Raw genomic sequence first — 19896 nt, 5'->3', positions numbered from 1 at the left:
AAGTTTTGCAACATCTGGAGGGCCACAGTTTGAGACCACTGTTGTAGCACTTCCTTAGCCGGCTTGGTTGCCAGATTTATTACCAATCAAGCATGCTGCTACATCTTTTGGACAATGGCCCTCATTTACTATTCTAAACCAGACTTGTTTTGTCAGGTTTTTATGGCGCATCTTTGTCTGCGACATGTGGCAGACATCGTGCGCCATTCTGCGACTCGATGTGACATTTTTTCCCGACGGACCCGATGTGGATTCTCCCAAACCCGAAAAAGGGGCGTAACCTGACATTTCTGAGCTTTCCCACGTATTTATAAAGGTTTCCAACCCGAATTTGTTGAATTGTTGATTTTTTCCCGACAACTCAGAGGAGTTGGAAACCAAAACCAACGAAACCCACGTGCGACAAACAGGATGCGACATAATAATAAATACCAGGGGAAAAAAGCAGTCGGGTAAGAAAGAAACATAGACTTACAACCCGATTTTCTAAGTAAATGAGGGCCAGTGTGTTGCAGGATGGGATAGGGAACCTGTATGCCTCTATGCCCAACCGTATTTTATCTTGTATCCCGGCTAAAGGCAGCCCAACAGGGTACTAGAACCTTCTTTCACTTATACAGTTTTCTCCAATGAGGTACCTTTTCTCTCTAATATTATCACTTGCATATATCGTCATTATTGTCATTGATTCCAACGCTTGGTGCTTGCTAGGTGCCTTATTTTTTTCTCAGTGCATGTAAGATACGGGTTTTCTAGAATGTGAAGTATTTGCTGTGTGGCAGTGAGTCTTTGTGTTGTATCCGGAGACTGCTAGGCTGCAAGAGTTGTAACTATTGCTTGTAGCTAGGTTGGAACCAAGTATTTCTTTGTAGAACAGACCACAGAAACAGGTTGCAGCTGCTTAGCAGAGGTTTGAAGAATGTATACGTGTTTGTGAATGACGCCCTTGACTTTCTGTTGTGACCCATAAAGATTGACACATGTAAAGATATCATGGTCTGTCTTTTGTAGACGATCCGCTGCATGGAGGACTACCAGTGATGAAAAGAAAGCTATGGACCAGGCTAGTGAAGAGATATGGGCAGATTTTAGACAAGCTGCTGAAGCCCACAGACAAGTAAGGAAATATGTCATGAGTTGGATCAAGCCAGGATTGACAATGATCGAAATCTGGTAAGGAATTTCTGTTTGGCGGTGATCAGTCAGATTATGATTGTAAAAGCATTGTAACATTAAAGGGGTAGTCCAGTGGTGAAAAACTTATCCCCTATCCTAAGGATAGGGGATAAGTTTGAGATCGCGGGGGTCCGACCGCTGGGGCCCCGGCTCTCCGCTGAGATAGCGGGTGTCGACCCCGCACGAGGCGGCGGCCGACACGCCCCCTCAATACATCTCTATGGCAGAGCCGGAGATTGCCGAAGGCAGCGCTTCGGCTCTGCCATAGAGTTGTATTGAGGGGGCATGTCGGCCGCCGCCTCGTGCGGAGGTCGACACGCCCCCTTCCAGCGGGCTGTCGGGGCTCCGTACAGGAGATCGAGGGGGGGCCCCAGGGGTCGGACCCCCCGCGATCTGCAACTTATCCCCTATCCTTAGGATAGGGGATAAGTTGCTCACCACTGAATCACCACTGGACTACATCCTTTAATCGATTTTTATTTTCTTGATCGGCTCCATTGGGGAACCCAGAAACCGTGGGTATATGCTGTTGCCACTAGGGGCTTGACACTAGGCAACAAGAAAAGTTGGCCCCTCCCAGCATGATATACCCAACCTACAGGCACCTGAGCTAATCAGTTTTAGCTAGTGTCAGTAGGAGACACACAGGTCTGGAGCTCTCCAGACCTGGTCTTCTTTTTTTATTTTATTTTTTTTAGCTAGGGTATGTTTAAGTTCCTTTCTCCTTTTTTTTCTTTTCTTGTTTTTTATTTGGGGGTTCAGGAGCATGGCACTACCTGTTCCCCCCCCCCCCCCTATGCGGCTAAGGGGCACGGGGCATAAAGTATGCACTGTTAACCCCTTTCCGCCAACGGCCAGTGCCTGGGGTTACACCTTGGGTCAAAGTCCCCCTATCTTCCTTGCTTGTCTCGCTGTCTCAACCTGACGTGATGCAGGTGACTATAGCTGGTTGAAGACATCTTAGGTGAGCATGGCTGTTTATAGGGTGAGTATACCCCCCCTCTCCACTTTCTCGCCATTGTTTTCTATCTATTATGCCTGTGTCCTTGCTTGGGGAGCCCCTTATCCTTGGGCTTCCTGGGTGGGAATTTTCGTCTTTTATCTGTACTCCCAACATCTGTAGCCCCCGCCCCCCCCCACGTTATTCAGTTTTACAGCCCTACTGTTCCGGTGCTGCGCTATACGCATGCGAGTGGCATTTTACTTTTGCTTCGGCCGTCTCCACTTGTGAGGTGACCGGAGCGCCGGGGATTCCGTTAGCTGTCGGCTACGCTGCCTGCGCACGGCCATCAGCTTTTTCTCTCCCCCGGCCGCACTTCAGTTGAAGTTACCGAAGCACAGGGGGTTTTCATCCTCTCACGTCACTTAGCTCCGCCCACTCCCCGCCGGCCGGCATTTCGGTGGGGATCCTTGCACTATGGCTTTTTAGCGTGCCCACTGGGGGGGCGGGTCACGGTCTTCCTATCAGTGTGGTGCATGCACTGCAGGGGGGGGTCAATTTTTGCCAATGAGGATGTCTGGTGCTGTCCCTGCCCCCCTTCTTCTTAGGTTAGCCTCCCCCCCCCCCCCCCCCCCCCCCTTTCCCTCTCTTTGCTCTGAGGGACATCCAAGGGACACAGACACCGGTTGAGACTGCTCCATTTTCTCTTGGTCTCACAATGTCCGAACACAGACCCAACCCCCCCCCCCCTGCCAGACAGGTCACTGCAGCCCTGGTCACTTATTATGCTTGTGTGGGTTGCAAAACAAAAATGCCCTGTCCGAGGGTGGTTTCAGTTAATTCTTATTCTGTGGTTTCCTCAGACAGTTACTGTTTTTTCTTGACCTGTCGGTCCTCTCCTGCTGCTCTGGGACTAAACTGATTAGCTCAGGTGCCTGTGGGCGGGTATATCCTGCTGGGAGGGGCCGACTTTTCTTGTTGCCTAGTGTCAAGCCTCCTAACGACAGCAGCATATACCCACGGTCTGTGTCCCCCCCCCCAATGGATCCTCCTCCGAGAGAGATTTTACGGTAAGCATAAAAATCTACTTTTTTTTAATTAATTTTACTCTTTCTGCACATCTATGTTGCTGGTATGCATCAAAACACTGACAAAAGAGTATTTTGAGGTATATTGCCGTGTACACTGTGAACTGAACATGGTCTGCTTGTGACTTTTAGGGTCTGTTCACACGTACAGTATTCTGTGCCGATTTGATGCGCAGGATTTTCTGCTGCAGATTTTAATGTAAACTGAATGACTTGAAATCCTGTGCATCAAATCTGCGCAGAATACTGTAGGTATGACTAGATCCTTATTCTATTTTCAGGACATACTTCCCCCTTTTTTTGTTATAATAATGCAGGACTTAAGTGTGTCAGACTGCGCTTATGTATCTTTAATCCATTCAAGTCAAGGATATGCCTTGGCGTACGCTAGAAGTTCTTTACAAGTATAACAACCTATATAAGCAATTTGGGCCATTTATCGATAAGAGAATGGCCTAAATTCAAACGTAATGGATTTTCTCTGGCACTAAATTATAAGGGTGCTTTCACACGAGCGGATTTTATGCTGCGGATCCGCTGGTGAAGGCCCGCTCTATGCTGTCTTTACATGTGCCTGCTCGTAGCGGCAATACGCCGTGACAAGCAGACACACTGCAGCGATTTGCGCGGCGTACTCGCACATCGCAGCCACTCTCCCTGCTCTGAGCTAGACAAAGAGATCCCGCGATGTGCGAGTATACTGCGACTTGCACATCGCAGTGTGTCTGCTCGTAGCAGGCACATGTAAAGACAGCATAGAGCGGGCCTTCACCAGCGGATCCACAGCATAAAATACTCTGTAAATCCGCTCGTGTGAATGGTACCCTAACTGTTTATCTGCAGATTCTAAATAAAAGAGCCAATGGGTTTGACAACAGCAGTTGCAGGTTTTGCTGCAGATCAGTAAGTAAAAAAACCTGTAGAAAAGTCCACAATGTTATATTTCATTGTGGATTTTTATCTCTCCGTTGAAATAAATGGGAAAATATGCAATGAATCTGCACCATATTTGGATGATGTGGATTTAAAAATCTGTACTGTAGGCTAATTTGTAAATTCACCCTAACAGCATTATCGTGTGTATGAAGAACTTTACATACCATAATAAAACGCTAAGTTTATATTCTTGTGTATTTTAGCGAAAAGCTGGAAGAGTGCTCTCGCAAGCTTATCAAAGAGAATGGGCTGTATGCTGGTCTTGCGTTCCCCACAGGCTGCTCCTTAAACAACTGCGCAGCCCACTACACTCCTAATGCTGGTGATACCACAGTCCTGCAATATGATGATGTGTGCAAAATTGACTTTGGAACCCATATCAATGGTAAATATAGTGGAAAGACTGCTATCTGCTTGTGTATGGGTTGTAAAGTGTCTTCTAACTTTCCTCTGGGCCATCTTTCCAGGTCGTATCATTGACTGTGCTTTCACTGTAACATTCAATCCAAAGTACGACAAGCTGCTTGAAGCTGTCAAAGATGCAACAAACACTGGGATAAAGGTACAAAATTTAAAGGATTTGTTTTGCATATTTAGACTGAATATGTACAGACCTTTATTTTATTTAGCTTAGATTTTTTATTCATCTCTTACCAGTGATACGTTTTTGCATTGTAAAGGTGTAGTGATGTCTATATGCGCTAATAGAGCATAGAGATGGGGGTTATCTTCATGAAGCATCCCCTTTAAGGCATGAGTACCTAACCCCTAGGCAACACGGCACAGAACTCTGTGCCTTAACACACTGTGCAGCTGCTCTAGCTTTAAACACTGTGAGTGGCAGCTGCTACAGTCATGGCCGTAACTGTTGGCACCCCTGAAATTTTTCAAGAAATTGAAGTATTTCTCACAGAAAAGGATTGCTGTAACACACGTTTTGCTATACACATGTTTATTCCCTTTGTGTGTATTGGAACTAAACCAAAAAAGGGAGGAAAAAAAGCATATTGGACATAATGTCACACCAAACTCCAAAAATGGGCTCAGGGATGTGGAATTCCTATCGCTCTATGCCCGGAACATGCAGTTTCGAGTGCTGGGCAGGTGACTTTTTCCGGCCCTTAGCCCTGCTTCGGAAAAGCAGCGCTGGACCTGACAAGCATGCCTGTGCTCAGCAGTCTGTATGGAGAAGGCTCCGGACTCGTGCCCGCTCCATACTCTGCAGCCCCCCAGCTGTTCTCAGTGGCCGGGGGCTGCTGCTAATAGCCAGCATGCGGGGGGGGGGGGGGACGGGGGTGAGATCCACTATAGAGGTAGCCGGATGGCTTACCTCTGCTTCCCTGGTGTCTGTGGCTCTGTCATTGATAGAGCCTGGCTGGACTAGACTCTATCAATGGATCTCAGAACACACAGATCAATGGAGTTCAATAGAACTTTATTGATCTGTTAGAGGAATCTAATGATTCCTCCTAAAAGCCTTAGTGTGGGGAAAAAAAAAAAATTTAGTTTAAAAGACACACATTAACCCCTTCCATGATAAAAATAAACAACATATTTAGTATCGCTGCGTGCGTAATTATGGCACAAAAGATGAGCCCTTCTACAGCCTGGTATGCAAAAAAACTAATTTAAAAAAAGCTACAGGGGTCAAAAAGTGGCAATTAAAAAAAATTTGAAAAAGTTCAGAATTTTTTTTAAATTAGTAAAACATGACAAACATACAAATCTGGTATTGTGGTAATGAGGCCGACCTAAAGTCTAAAACTAACATGTTAGCTCAACCACAAGGTAAATGGCGTAGAAAAGAAAAACCACCAAAATTTGCAAAATTATCTTTTACTATTTCAATTTCACTACATATACATACATACATATACACTTTTTGGTTTGGAGAATGTTATTGAAAAATGAAAAGGTATCATTATAGTAGGTAGTTATGGCTATTATAGGGCGAGGAGGAAAAAATGAGTGTAAAAGCGAAAATTGATCCTGACAAGTGGATCATCGTGAGGGACAAGTAGATTTCGCTCCGTTTTAGTCCCGTGGACAAGTAGTTTTTTTAATTAAATTTCCACACCCCTGGGGCTGGACAAAATTATTGGCACCCTTCCAGAATTGTGGAAAAATAATTGTTTCATGCAAGTGTGATGCTCCTTTAACCCTTTAAGAATCAAACCCATTTTGACCTTAAGGACCAAGCCAATTTTATTTTTGCGTTTTTCATTTCTTGCGGCAGCGATGCGGGCGATTCGATCATCTATTTTAACATGCGCATTGCCGCAGATGCTGTGATCTGTATTAATCATGGCATCTGAGGGGTTAATGGTGGACATCTGCGCAATTGCGGATGTCAGCCATTACCAGCGGGTCCCCGGCTGCTATCAGACCTGCAGTGTATGACGCGAAAACCACTCCGATGCTCGCGGTCATACACAGGACATAAATGTACGTCCTGGTGCACGATGTACCTCCGCACCAGGACATACATTTATGTCCGTGGTCGTTAAGGGGTTAAACTCACCTGGGGCAAGTAACAGGTGTGGGCAATATAAAAATCACACCTGAAAGCAGATAAAAAGGAGAGAAGTTCACTTAGTATTTGCATCTTGTGTCTGTTTGTGCTACACTAAGAATGGGCAACAGAAAGAGGAGAACTGTCTGAGGACTTGTAACCTCAATATTGTTGATATTTTTTCCACAATTTTGGTTCTCAAGTCCATCTCCAGAGATCTAGATTTGCCTTTGTCCACAGTGCGCAACATTATGAAGAAGTTTGCAACCCATGGCACTGTAGCTAATCTCCTTGGGTGTGGACAGAAGAGAAAAATTGATGAAAGGTGTCAACGCAGGATAGTATGGATGGTAAATAAGCAGCCCCAAACAAGTTCCAAAGATATATAAAGCTGTCCTTCAGGCACAGGGAGCATCAGTGTCAACGTAAACTATCCGTTGATATTTAAATGAAATGAAACTCTATGGCAGGAGACCCAGGAGGACCCCACTGCTGACACACAGACATAAAAAAAAAAAAAAAGCAAGACTACATTTTGCCAAAATCCTTCTGGGAAAATGTCTTGTGGACAGATGAGACCAAGATAGAGCTTTTTGGTAAAAGCACATCATTCTACTGTTTACCGAAAACGGAATGAGGCCTACAAAGAAAAGAACACAGTACCTACAGTGAAATATGGTAGAGGTTCAATGATGTTTTGGGGTTGTCTTGCTGCCTCTGGCACTGGGTGCCTTGAATGTGTGCAAGGCATCATGAAATCTGAGGATTACCAACGGATTTTGGGTCCCACTGTACAGCAGGACAATGACCCCAAACATACGTCAAAAAGCACCCAGAAATGGAAGGCAACAAAGCGCTGGAGAGTTCTGAAGTGGCCAGCAATGAGTCCAGATCTAAATCCCATTGAACACGTGGAGAGATCTTAAAATTGCTGTTGGGGGAAAAGGCGCCCTTCCAATAAGAGAGACCTGGAGCAGTTTTCAAAAGAGTGGTCCAACATTCCGGCTGAGAGGTGTAAGAAGCTTATTGATGGTTATAGGAAGTGACTGGTTTCAGTTACTGATTGCGACTGATTGCAAACAAATATTAAGTTAAGGGTGCCAATAATTTTGTCCAGCCCATTTTTGATGTTTGGTGTGACATTATGTCCAATTTCCTTTTTTTCCTCCCTTTTTTGGTTTAGTTCCAATACACACAAAGGAAATAAACATGTGTATAGCAAAACATGTGTTACTGCAATCCTTTTCTGTGAGAAATACTTCATTTTCTTAAAAAATTTCAGGGGTGACAACATTTACGGCCATGACTGTATTAGTAACCAGCAATCAAAATGAATGACCAACATCAGCGGTCATTAACCTCTTAATAGCACCATCATGCCATTTAAGAGGTTTGTGATGGGAGCGGCCCCTGTCATTTGCCCAATTGCCACCCCTGCTTTCCCAATCAATAATATGGTAAAATGAAAGGTGTCAATACAAAGTAGAATTGGTCATCAAAAAAAAAAAAAAAACCCCCGTATGGGTCTGTAGATGAAAAAAATTAAAGTAGACAAAGTGGAGGAAATTTTTTTTTTTATTTGACCTTAAAAGAATAATGCCAAACTCATCATGTCTTAAAGGACTACTGTGGTGCTAAACAATTAATCCCCTATCCAAAGGATAGGGGATGTGTGTCTGATCATAGGCGTCCAAATACTTGGAACCCATGCAGTCTCCTGCCCGGCGCCCTGCTCTCATTGTGCATGGAGCGATCTCTGCTTTGTGCAAAGAGACTGTCAACATCCGCACGAAGCTGTGGCCCCTTCCATGTATCTTTATGGGAGAGCCAGAGATACAGGAAGAAAATGTTTTCTTTGAGCAATATTAAAGGGGTACTCAAGTGTAAAACTATTTTCAGCTGCTGCCAGAAAGTTAAACAGATTTGTAAATTACTTCTATAAAAAAAAAAACTTAATCCTTCTAGTACTTAGCAGCTACTGTATGTTCCAGAGAAATTAGAGTTTTTCTTTTCAGTCTGACCACAGTGCTCTCGGCTGAGATATCTGTCCATGTCAGGAACTGTCCAGAGTAGAAGCAAAACCCCATAGCAAACCTTGCCTGCTCCGGACAGTTCTTGACCTGGACAGAGGTGGCAGCAGATAGCACTGTGGTCAGACTGAAAAGCAGCTAAGTACTGGAAGGGTTAAGATTTTTTAATAGAAGTAATTTACAAATCTAACTTTCTGGCACCAGTTGATTTGAAAGAAACGGACCTAAAACCGTGGTTGACCACAGTTTTAGGTAATGGTCAGGTGGGAGTGCAGTGTTTTCACTGTAGGCCTAATAATGGGCAGTTACAATGGCTACAGGTCCATTCAGGATGTTTGAGGATGAACCTTGTCTGTTTGATGTCTTCAGCATCTGTACATAGTTGGGAGGTTCCTGCATGGGCATCTCATCACATGCAGTTTTATAGGCTTTCAGTAATAGAGAAATCGGTGTGTTACTTCTAGGTCAACAAAGTAGAAATCTTAACCTAGACATATTTTTCTTCAGTGTTCTGGTATTGATGTGCGTTTATGCGATGTTGGTGAAGCAGTGCAAGAAGTTATGGAGTCATATGAAGTGGAAATTGATGGCAAGACTTATCAAGGTGAGTGTTTGTTACACATGGCGCAAAGGAGTACTCAAGTGAAACTATTTCTTTCCTCAGTGCCTGGACTGAAATAAGTAAAATAACAAACTTTAACTCACCTTCCTCCGCTCCCCCTGTGCGCTGATATCACACTCCTGTCTCCTGGGCCCAGTTGTCTTTCGCATCCTGACATGTCACACTGCGCTCAACTTATCGCTGACTGCTGTGACTTCCCACCTTGGCCGGTGATATGCTGAGTGCATTGTCAAGTAACGGGCCTGGCCCAACCTTCTCCCTGCTGTCTGGGCCTGTTACATGACACTGCGCTCAGACAGGACATCGTTACATCGCTGCGGCCGGCAATAAGCTGAGTGCAGTGTGATTCACCGTGCTCCAGGATATGGAAGAAGACCGGGCCCAGGAGACAGAAGAGGGTTATTGGTGCACTGGGAGAGCAGCAGAATGTGCGTTAAAGATTATTTTACCTTTTGCAGCCTAGGCACAGAGAAAGGTTACAAAGTTTCACTGGAGTACTCTTTTAATAGGATAGGGCAGTCTTTTCCTAATTCTGCTCGATGACTCGTTGCTAGTAGCTTTGTGCTTTTTATTAACATGTTTTTTCTTAATGCAATTGTGATTTCAGTAAAACCCATAAGGAATTTGAATGGCCATTCCATTGGGCCTTATAGAATACATGGTGGAAAAACTGTACCCATTGTGAAAGGTGGAGAAGCAACACGAATGGAGGTACATGCTGGTAATTTTCAATTATACTAATTATTAAAGGGGTTATCCAGGATTAGAAAAACCAAGCTGATTTCTTTGGAAAACAGCACCGCACCTGTCTCCTGGTTGTTAGTGGTATTGCAGCTCAGTTCCATTGTAGTGAATGGAGCAAAGTTGTAATAACACACAACCTGAGGACAACTGTGGTGCTGTCTTTGGAAGAAATGAGCTCTGTTTTTCTTCTGGATAACCCCTTTAACATGTCTGCAATTTACTGTATAGTGTATCTATAGTGCAGTGTTCTGTGCCTTTCAGGAAGGTGAAGTGTATGCAATAGAAACATTTGGGAGCACTGGAAAGGGAGTTGTTCATGATGACATGGAATGTTCTCACTACATGAAGAACTTTGATGTTGGACATGTGCCTATTAGGTAAAGTATCGCTGTATTCCTTCCAAACACTGACCAACCTCGTTATATTGGCCTAATAATGACAGTTGTCATTGCACCCATCCCCCATGTTATATGGCTAGTTATCTGGTTAAAGACTGGGTCATTTTCATGGTACACAGTCCCAGTGAAGATATGATTGCTTAGTGTTCATACTTTTGGTGTGTTGCTGATGTTCTGTTCCTCATTTACAGACTTCCACGAGCAAAACACTTGTTGAATGTCATCAATGAGAATTTTGGCACTCTTGCTTTCTGCCGCAGATGGCTGGATCGACTTGGAGAGAGTAAATACTTAATGGCGCTAAAGAATCTGTGTGATTTGGGTATAGTAGACCCCTACCCACCACTCTGTGACATCAAAGGGTCTTACACAGCACAATTTGAGCACACTATACTATTGCGCCCAACCTGCAAGGAAGTTGTGAGCAGAGGAGATGATTATTAAAGCTATTGTAGAACTTGGTGCTGTCTGTCTCTACTGCTTCTGTTGAAGCCCTTTGTGTTGTGTTAATTTGGAAGAAAAAAAAAGGGCTTTAGCAGATGTCATTCCTATATCTGGAAGGAATGAACTTGGTTAAAGGTATAGCTTTACTAACAATCTGGCAAAGTAAAATTTCAGGCCTTTTAAAGGAGAAATAACTCTTTGTTTAGCTTATTGGTTTAGGGGAAGATGTGATAACTTTAACTTTTAAAAATATTTTGCATTTAAGAAGCTTTTGAAATATTTATATTCACTTAAATTAACCACAAGTTTCTTTAGCTCAATTCCGCAAATAGCATTGCATTTTAATTCCCTGGAAACCATTTTGTAAAAAAAAATAAAGTTGAATTTTCAGATCAGAAACATTACTCATGAAGGAGTTTACTTGAGATTTTTGGACAGCTCAGTTATTAGGTTAAATTTAATTTCGCATTGGAGGTGGGTCAGGAAGGCGAAGTGGAAGAAGTTATTCGATTTGTGTAACTCCTGTAGACTTTAAAGGACAACTGTCACCAATTGTGACACGTGGGGGGGAGGGAGATGTGAAATGGGCAGTGGGCATAAAATGAGTGGATAGTTGTAAAATGGAGGAGACTGGACATGAAATGGCGGGATTTCACCATTTATTTATTATATCGCATCACATATGAAAATCACTATTTAGGCCCCATAATCGCAATCGCACATTTTCCCCATATCGTGCAGCTCTAATGCGTACCATGCCCGGATCTGTCCAGCCATTTGCCTAATATCTTCTAACTGGCACGAGCGGGGTTACTGTCTTCATTTAGCACTGTGACATCACTGCCGCTCGGCCCGCAGCACCTCCCGGCTTATGCATATTCATGCCCTCCCTGCTCTATATGTGACTCCACTTCGCTGAGGCCGCTTCTGGGTGTACACAAGAAGCCGGCACATGCGTAGTGGACTCGCATACAGAGCGGGGAGGGAGGGCATGAATATGCATAAGCTGGGCAGTGCTGCGGGCCGACTGGCAGTCACAGTGCTAGATGAAGGCAGTAACCCCGCCTGTGCCAGTTAGAAGATGATTTGCATATCTTGAGAAATGAAGAGATCAGGCGAACGGCTGGATGGTTCCGGGCATGGTATGCATCATATTGATCAGAGTCCCCCGCACTACCATACTCTCATGCTATTCTAACAGTGTTGGGTCCCAGCTGCTCACCGCTTCCTGTGACATCGGGCGAAATTCATGACGCCACTGCTGCTGTTTCTCTGCTGGGCTTCACTGCAAGCAGGCTTGGGCAAATATCTGCAGTGATGTTATGAAGCTCTGGCCAACACCTGAACGGCAGAAGTAACAGGTGAACCGGACCACGCTTAGGAGACGGGTATCAGGGCTGAACCAATGAATGGATTAAATTGTTAGAGCCCTACATTACAGTAAGTGGTAGGAAGCATGTGCTGTTGGAATGCCAGTAGCAGGTGATTGAGCCGGGAGTAGGTTTATTTTTACAACACTCAATATCATTTTTTTTTTTTTGTCATAGGGGTGTATTTTGATTAGATTTATTCTTAATATACCCAGTGCCATATAGAGAATTGGTCATTGATTCTTACTTTACAAAGACTGACCAACTCCAGAATTAGTTGGTCTTGTGCTTGGGACATTGTCTTTCATTCCATGTGAAGAGTTGGTCTTGTTTTTGTTTATCATATACATTTTTGGCATATTGAATGTGGCTTAAGTGTCTGATGGATTGCCACCTTCTACTAAATTGAAGGGATTTTAGTGCTTTGAGTGTTACTGAAAGCAGATACTAACAGTAGCCATTAAAAAAATAATAATAATTATACTTACATATAATCCAATGGCTGGGGGTTTTAGGAGTATGCCCATTGTGTGGAATATAACAAAATAAACACTGGAGGTAAGTAAAGGCTTGTTATATACCATAAATGGGCATACGTCTGAACCCTCCCCAGCAGATAAAAAAAAGTCAGATGAGTGAAGTTACAGTGATTGAATTCGTCACGAACTTCTCTGCAGTTGATGACTTTAGCCTGCATAAATTCAGCTTTCAGGTGCTCCGGTGGGCTGGAGACTCTCCTAGGCCTGTATCCACCTTTTCCAGCCCCCCCCCCCCCCCCCCCCCCCCGGAGCACCTGAAAGCTGAACTGCGAGGTTCGTGACAAATCGAATCACTGTAACTTCACTCATCTCTAATTTTTAACCCCAAAGGAGAGTAAAGAGCCTCATCCACAGAAAAGTCGGCCAAAGCTTTAAACAAATATAGCAGATCGATCATTAAAACAAACTGGCTGTGTTCACACGTTCAGGTTTTTTTTAATTTGCAATTATTAAATACCAAGCCAGGAACAGATTATAAAGTCTGGAAACTTTTTTCTAATGTTCCAATTGATAACTGCAAAAAAAAAAAACCTTAGTGTGAACACCCAACTAGCCCACCAGGGAGCATTCACATGTCCCTTTAGACGCCGCTGTCAGCTTTGACAGCGGCGATGTAAAGGGTTAATAGCCAGTCGTGGCTTGCTATTAGCGGCGGCCCCCGGCTAATGAGAACAGCCAGGGGCTGCAGAGTATGGAGTGGGCAGGAGTTGGGAGCCGCTCCATACAGACTGAGCGCTTGTCAGGTCCGGCCCTGCTTGCCCGAAGCTGGGCTAAGGGCCGCAAAAAAAGGGCAATGTTTTCCTCCCAAAGTCCGTCCGTTTTTAAACCGGAGTCAAAACTGTGGTTGACCACGATTTTGTCTCCGGTTTAAAAACCGTACTGCAACCGCATAAGTTTTTTTTTAACATGGACGTCAATAGGAAACGCACATGTATACGGTTCCATACGGGAAAAACGTATACGTTTTTACTTTGCACATGCGCATTTGAATCCTAAAGTCCCCACCCAAGACCCCTCCCATAAAAAATGGACAAAATTTTCAAAAACGTATGGGTTTTTTTTCTACAAAAACGGACGGAACAGTATGCACTTTTAAAAACAGTATACTGTTTAAAAACCCATACGGTTTACTTTTTCCCATACTGTTCCATCCGTTTTTTCCCCATACGGTTTTTGATAGAAAACGTATGCGGGAACTGTAGTTGAAAAACGTAGTGTGAACCCAGCCTTAGCCGGATGTAGTTCTAAGCACTGAGGTTTCTAAAACAACTGATAAAAGAACCAGGGTGGATTATTGCAGTTAAGAACAGACAGGAGCACAGGAATTGTAAAAATACAATGCATGATGTATTAAAATGAAAAGGAGAAATAAAATTTCTAAAACCAGAAAATGACATTCATAAATCACAAAGTGAAAAATGCAGGTATGAACTATAAAATTTACACGGGAACAGTAGAAAAGTTTGCTAGAAAGTTATACATTGCCAATTTACAAATGTTAAAATCATTTTATTCTATTTTTGAGTGCTTAATACCATATAAAAAAAAGTGTATAAACATATTGTACATGAGAAATATCACATTCTTACATTTGTGTTGCTGGCACCTGGGAAGGTGGTTTAGTGACATTTACTATATGCAACCTGCTCGAAAACATTAAAATTCATAGAAAATTTGTTCAGCCCAGATCATACAGGGCAATGTTTTTCTCCCAAAGTCCGTTATACAACAGAAAGATAAACGCTCGCTCCAACACGGACTGTATGCTGCCATTCTGTTCAGTTTCCTGTAGACATTCATTATCTCAGCAAGGTGTGGACGGTGGGCTGCTCGGAGGGGTACCAAGACCTAAAAGCCTGTTTGATAAGTGTCCATTCTCCTGAGGGACACGCTGGGTGTAGAATATAATATACGCTTGGGCCTTGCAGACTTCTTCAACTGTGCAGGTATGCAGCTTGGAGTCATTACAATGAACCCAGAATCCTAAATAGGGGGGAAAAACATTGGCATTACTATCACTGTAAGAAAGGTTATAGTTACACTTGTGGTTGTGTAAATATTTTATAGCTCAAACTAAAAATATATGGTTATGACAGTTTATCAAAATACATCGAGGTATACATATTCATAGGCTTACAAAAAATTCCTTAAAGCAATAGGTGCCCTAAAGTTATATACACTTAATATACTTTTTTTTTGTTCGTTTTAAGAAGTTCAGATCATTTTGATTAGAGATGAGCGAACTTACAGTAAATTTGATTCGTCACGAACTTCTCGGCTCAGCAGTTGATGACTTTATCCTGCATAAATGAGTTTACTTTCAGGTGCTCCGGTGGGCTGGAAAAGGTGGATACAGTCCTAGGAGACTCTTTCCTAGGACTGTATCCACTTTTTTCCAGCCCACCGGAGCACCTGAAAACTGAACTAATTTATGCAGGATAAGTAATCAACTGCCGAGCTGAGAAGTTTGTGACGAATCGAATTTACTGTAAGTTCGCTCATCTCTAATTTTGATACTCACCTTCCTACCGATTAGTTTGTCAATCTTCTGGGCAAGGTTTGAAGTGCTACTCTCGTCTTTGCCTTCTATTTTCCACCACCCATCCATCCTGTAATTATCCGCTGTACCAATATAAATGCCCACATTGTATGGATATATTACTGCACCTTTGCCCATTTAGCCCTCCCTATAGCCAACTCTCTCTAAAGATAGATGGTAGAGATACAGCAAGGATGGCATGCAAACAGGTAGAGTGAATAAAACATGTTTGACATGCCTCTTATGTTCTAAGGAGTATAGTCTTAAAGGGGTACTCTGCCCCTAGACATCTTATCCCTATCCAAAGAACCCCCGCAATCTCGGCTGCGGCAATCTAGACATCCGATGCACAAAGCAAACTAGGCTCTGTGCAGTGCCGGAGGCTATGCAAGTCTATGGGAGGCGGCGTGACTGTCACGCCCCCTCCCATAGATTAGCTTTGGGGGGCATGGCCGTGATGAGCCTCAGGCGCTGCACCCAACGCTCTAAATAAATGCCAGGTGCGGCAGGGAGATTGCGGGGGGGGGTGGGGTCAGTGATCAGACATCTTTTCCCCTGTCTTTTGTATAGGGGCGGAGTACCCCTTTCAATGCTGATCAGGAGTGCCAAACCCTTTCATTCTGCTCATGACTGGGAGGAAGCAGCAAAGAATAATGGACGGCAGAATATCCACTGAGGCATAGAGCCGTATACCTTTACCAGCTCTGACGGTGAATAAGACAATTCATTTTCTGGTCATGTGCCCTACTTACTACACTACAACATCCAGGTGAAATGTAATATAAATATTTAAGAACTGTGAAAATACAGTGAAGATTTTGTCTTCTGGAATAAGTCCCATTATTGTAGGATTAGTACATTTGACTATGTATTTCCAGGGTCTGACCTGGTAAATATTCTATGATCTAGCTTGTCAAAATAGACCAAAACATTCCATAATAAACTAACACTAACCATAAAGTACTACCAGAGAAGTGATAGCTTAATGGGCACGGTCACTGTTACAGAAGTGATTGCATCCTTTTATCAGTGTTTGGAATACAATGAGGTCAGACTTGCTTTTCTAAAACCATGACTTAAATGTATGTCATGGGACATTTACATTAGAGATGAGCGAACTTACAGTAAATTTGATTCGTCACGAACTTCTCTGCGTGGTAGTTGATGACTTTTCCTGCATAAATGAGTTCAGCTTTCAGGTGCTCCCGCGGGCTGGAAAAGGTGGATACAGTCCTAGGAGACTCTTTCCTAGGACTGTATCCACCTTTTCCAGCCCACCGGAGCACCTGAAAGCTGAACTCATTTATGCAGGAAAAGTCATCAACTGCCGAGCCGAGAAGTTCGTGACAAATCGAATTTACTGTAAGTTCGCTCATCTCTAATTTACATCATGAGCATGGAGCGCACTCTCTTCATGACAGCAGGTCCCGGCTTCTATCAGCAGTTGGGAACTTACCGCTAATGGCAGACATCGGCAATCCCGCTGCTGTCCGCCATTAACCCTTTAGATACTGTAATCAATACTGAACACAACACCTCAAGCAGGTCTAAGACTCCTAGGACCACGTGCAGTGAGATTGCAGGGGTCTGAGTCAGGATGGCAGACTGCAATGAACAGTAAAAGCAATCAAAAGATTGCTGTAAATAGGTTCCTGTGGGGACTTAGAAGAAAAAAATAAAATAAATGTGAAAGAAAAGAAATAATAATAAACCCATCCCTCAATAAAAAAAATGTAATGACCCCATTTTCCCCATTTAAAAAAATAAAAGTAAATAAAATAAACATATTTGAAATCACTGCGTGTGGAAATGTTAGATCTAGTAAAGGACAACTGTAGTGCAAGACTTATATATTGCTGTGCCCGGGCCTCAAAAATAAACAAAATAAACTAACTCACCTTCCTACATGCCCCCGTTGGTCCAGCGGTGCGAACCTCGTTTAACTTCCTGGGGACGTTACAGAGCCATCGGCGTATCACCAGCTGCATTGATGTTCCGCCCTGGCCGGTTATTGTCTGAGCGCATGTAAGGAGCTATGGCCGACTACTTACATGACCGTGGGCTCAGCCTATCATCGACCGGGGCAGAAGATCGATGCGCCCGGTGGTACGCCAATGGCTCTGCGGCGTCCCCAGGAAGTAGAATGAGGTTCGCACCGCCTGTGCCGGACCAACGCGGGCACGTAGGAAGGTATGTTAAAGTTTATTTTGTTTATTTTTGAGGCCCGGGCACAGGAATATATAAGTCTTGCACTACAGTTGTCCTTTAAGGGAACCTGTCTGAGATTTTTGTGAAATTGGGAGATTGGAAATTAAATTGGGGAATTTCACCATTTGTTTATTATATCGCATATTGAAATTGCAATGTTTACCTCTATGATCACAATCGCATATTTTCCCCAAATCGTGCAGCCCTACTTTAAATTAGGGATGGCATGTAATACATTTGGTAGATACTAGAGATGAGCGAATTTACAGTGATTTGATTCGTCACGAACTTCTCGGCTCGGGGTTTGCTGACTTTAGCCTGCATAAATGAGTTCAGCTTTCAGGTGCTCCGGTGGGCTGGAGACTTTTCTAGGACTGCATCCACCTTTTCCTGCCCACCGGAGCACCTGAAAGCTGAACTCATTTATGCAGGCTAAAGTCAGCAACCGCCGAGCCGAGAAGTTTGTGACGAATCGAATCACTAACTTCGCTCATCTCTAGTAGATACAGACAATGCATTTAAAAGCAAATTTATATTGACAAATCATGAAAAATCATGCCAAATACATTGTTATTTGGGACATTGTCAATCTTCACATTTGATGAAATAGGGAGCACATACACTACCTCCTTCTGGGTTGTAGCAGAAGGCTGTATAATGCCCAGAACCAAATCCCTTCCCATGATGCATCACTACTGCAGACAAATCATAAATAAAAGAGTCTGTCTTCAGGCTTGCAGTGGACTCTCTACAGCAGTATGGCTCCATGTTTAGCATCTGATCGAACTGGACATGCACCCCAATTTTCTCACGATGATTGCGACCGGACCACCTAAGGGGATATGAAAACTTCAATGTTATTTAAATTCCTCCTCATACAGAACTCATTCTAGCACAAATAAGATAATGTGTAGAGGCTCTAGCCTTTAGGAGTAAGCATGGTCCCTGCATCAAAACATTATTTCAAAGGTCATTAGAATATATTCCTTTACCTGAACCTCTTGAGATGCAGTCTCAGAACTTGAGGTAGTCCACACACCATCAGTTGCTTCTGGGCTTCTGTAAGAATAACTGGCTTTGATGAAAATTTTCTGCGTTTTGCTGTAAATTACATGAAAGATATTAATGCAATCTTCCTGTAGGACATTTAAATTTTTATTTTTTTTGGAAGCAGCTGAATAACTGTTAGCAGTCAGACGCAAAGCCATCAGGGTGGGGGCATGTTACATTAGGCTGGGGGCATGTTAAAGATAAGTCATACTCACCTACCCAAGATTCCCCACAGCTGCTCTTCCACTGCCTCCCAGTCTCCACAGGTCACTGTCACTTTCACCAGGAACTGCCAGCTCAGTTGGCCAGACACCCCTGCGACCAGTGACTGGTTGAGCGGATGGTTCCTGCTGAGATGACCTGTCACAAGGACCAGGAAGTGGTGAGGAATCGGAGATGTAAGGACAAGGGCTGTGGGAAATCGTTGTAGGCGAGTAGGATTTATTTTTCATTTTTAACATGACACCAGCTATGTGAAAAAAAACTACAAAAACATTATATCCCATGACGTCTGTTCTCAGAAATAGGATATCTTTATGATGAACTACATTTTCAGAAGTACACCCATTTAAATGAGGGCACTGAGCTACGCATCTTAATACGTCACATTATTTGTCTGCAACCGATCTGCATTGCGTGAACGAACCCTGAATACATTAACATGAAGGGTATACACTGCAGATTTTATGTTGTGTTCATTTATATTAAAGGAATAAATCTATATAAATAAATGAAGAAATAATAAAATCTTCAATAATCCTGAGAAAGCATCTGCAGTAGAAAGTTTAGAACAGAATATCCTTGTGAATACATACTGCATCTACTCACTGTTGCACTGTTCACATGCGTAGATCTTTCCCTCTAATGCCTCTGTCTCCGTGAACTTTGCCAGCATCTCAGTCAATAGGCAAGGCCGCTGGGAGGCAGTCTCCTTGCCATTGCAGTGATACCTCTCAGGAAACTCCAGTGACAAGTCCCAGAAGGGTTCTATCGTATTAGACTTATTATCACAGGCAAGACAAGTGACCTGTTTAAAAAAATAACAACATTATTAATATTTTTAAGCAATGTGTATACATATTATAATATAGTTTCCTGAATTTAGCAATGCTGAATTGTCAACATTGTTAGAATATATTAAAAGGGGTTCACCGGTGATTAAAACATTATATATATAGCTGGGGGCGTTGCTTAAAAGGTGGGGAAAAAAGGATACTCGCCTCCTCCAATGCTGCGGTCCCGATGCTCCCTGCTCATCACTGCTTCTCTGTGGTCCCTGTGATACAGTTCCTGTGGGGAT

At 43.3% G+C, this 19896-nt stretch overlaps 2 protein-coding genes across 6 annotated transcripts in view; one reads left to right on the top strand and one right to left on the bottom strand.

The window, feature by feature from the left end:
- Window positions 1–1011: 1011 nt before the first annotated feature.
- METAP2 (methionyl aminopeptidase 2) lies at window positions 1012–10907 on the top strand (the record flags this gene model as incomplete). Its single annotated transcript, XM_056574310.1, is given in 7 exon segments — window positions 1012–1173; window positions 4344–4525; window positions 4608–4702; window positions 9190–9286; window positions 9912–10015; window positions 10310–10425; window positions 10638–10907. Coding segments are annotated over 7 exon segments (1009 nt in total), but the record flags the coding sequence as incomplete, so codon positions are not given.
- Window positions 10908–13927: 3020 nt separating this feature from the next.
- The window catches only part of USP44 (ubiquitin specific peptidase 44), a 39623-nt gene continuing 33654 nt past the window's right edge, over window positions 13928–19896 (bottom strand). For 3 of the 5 annotated variants that reach the window (XM_056574305.1, XM_056574306.1, XM_056574307.1), the window contains exons 3-6: window positions 19425–19623; window positions 18539–18647; window positions 18173–18378; window positions 13930–14782 (exon numbers count right to left, since the gene is read on the bottom strand). In XM_056574305.1, coding sequence (XP_056430280.1) covers window positions 14604–14782; window positions 18173–18378; window positions 18539–18647; window positions 19425–19623 — 693 coding nt within the window. In that variant the 3' untranslated portion in view covers window positions 13930–14603. Of the gene's footprint in view, window positions 14783–18172; window positions 18379–18538; window positions 18648–19424; window positions 19624–19896 lie in introns of all 5 variants that reach the window. The other 2 variants (XM_056574308.1, XM_056574304.1) reach the window with 2 other exon arrangements.

The sequence above is a fragment of the Hyla sarda genome, chromosome 4 (assembly GCF_029499605.1).
Source record: "Hyla sarda isolate aHylSar1 chromosome 4, aHylSar1.hap1, whole genome shotgun sequence".
In the NCBI taxonomy this organism is placed as follows: domain Eukaryota; kingdom Metazoa; phylum Chordata; class Amphibia; order Anura; family Hylidae; genus Hyla; species Hyla sarda.
The sequence above is the reverse complement of the archived record's forward strand: the minus strand, read 5'-3'. Positions and strand labels throughout refer to the sequence as shown.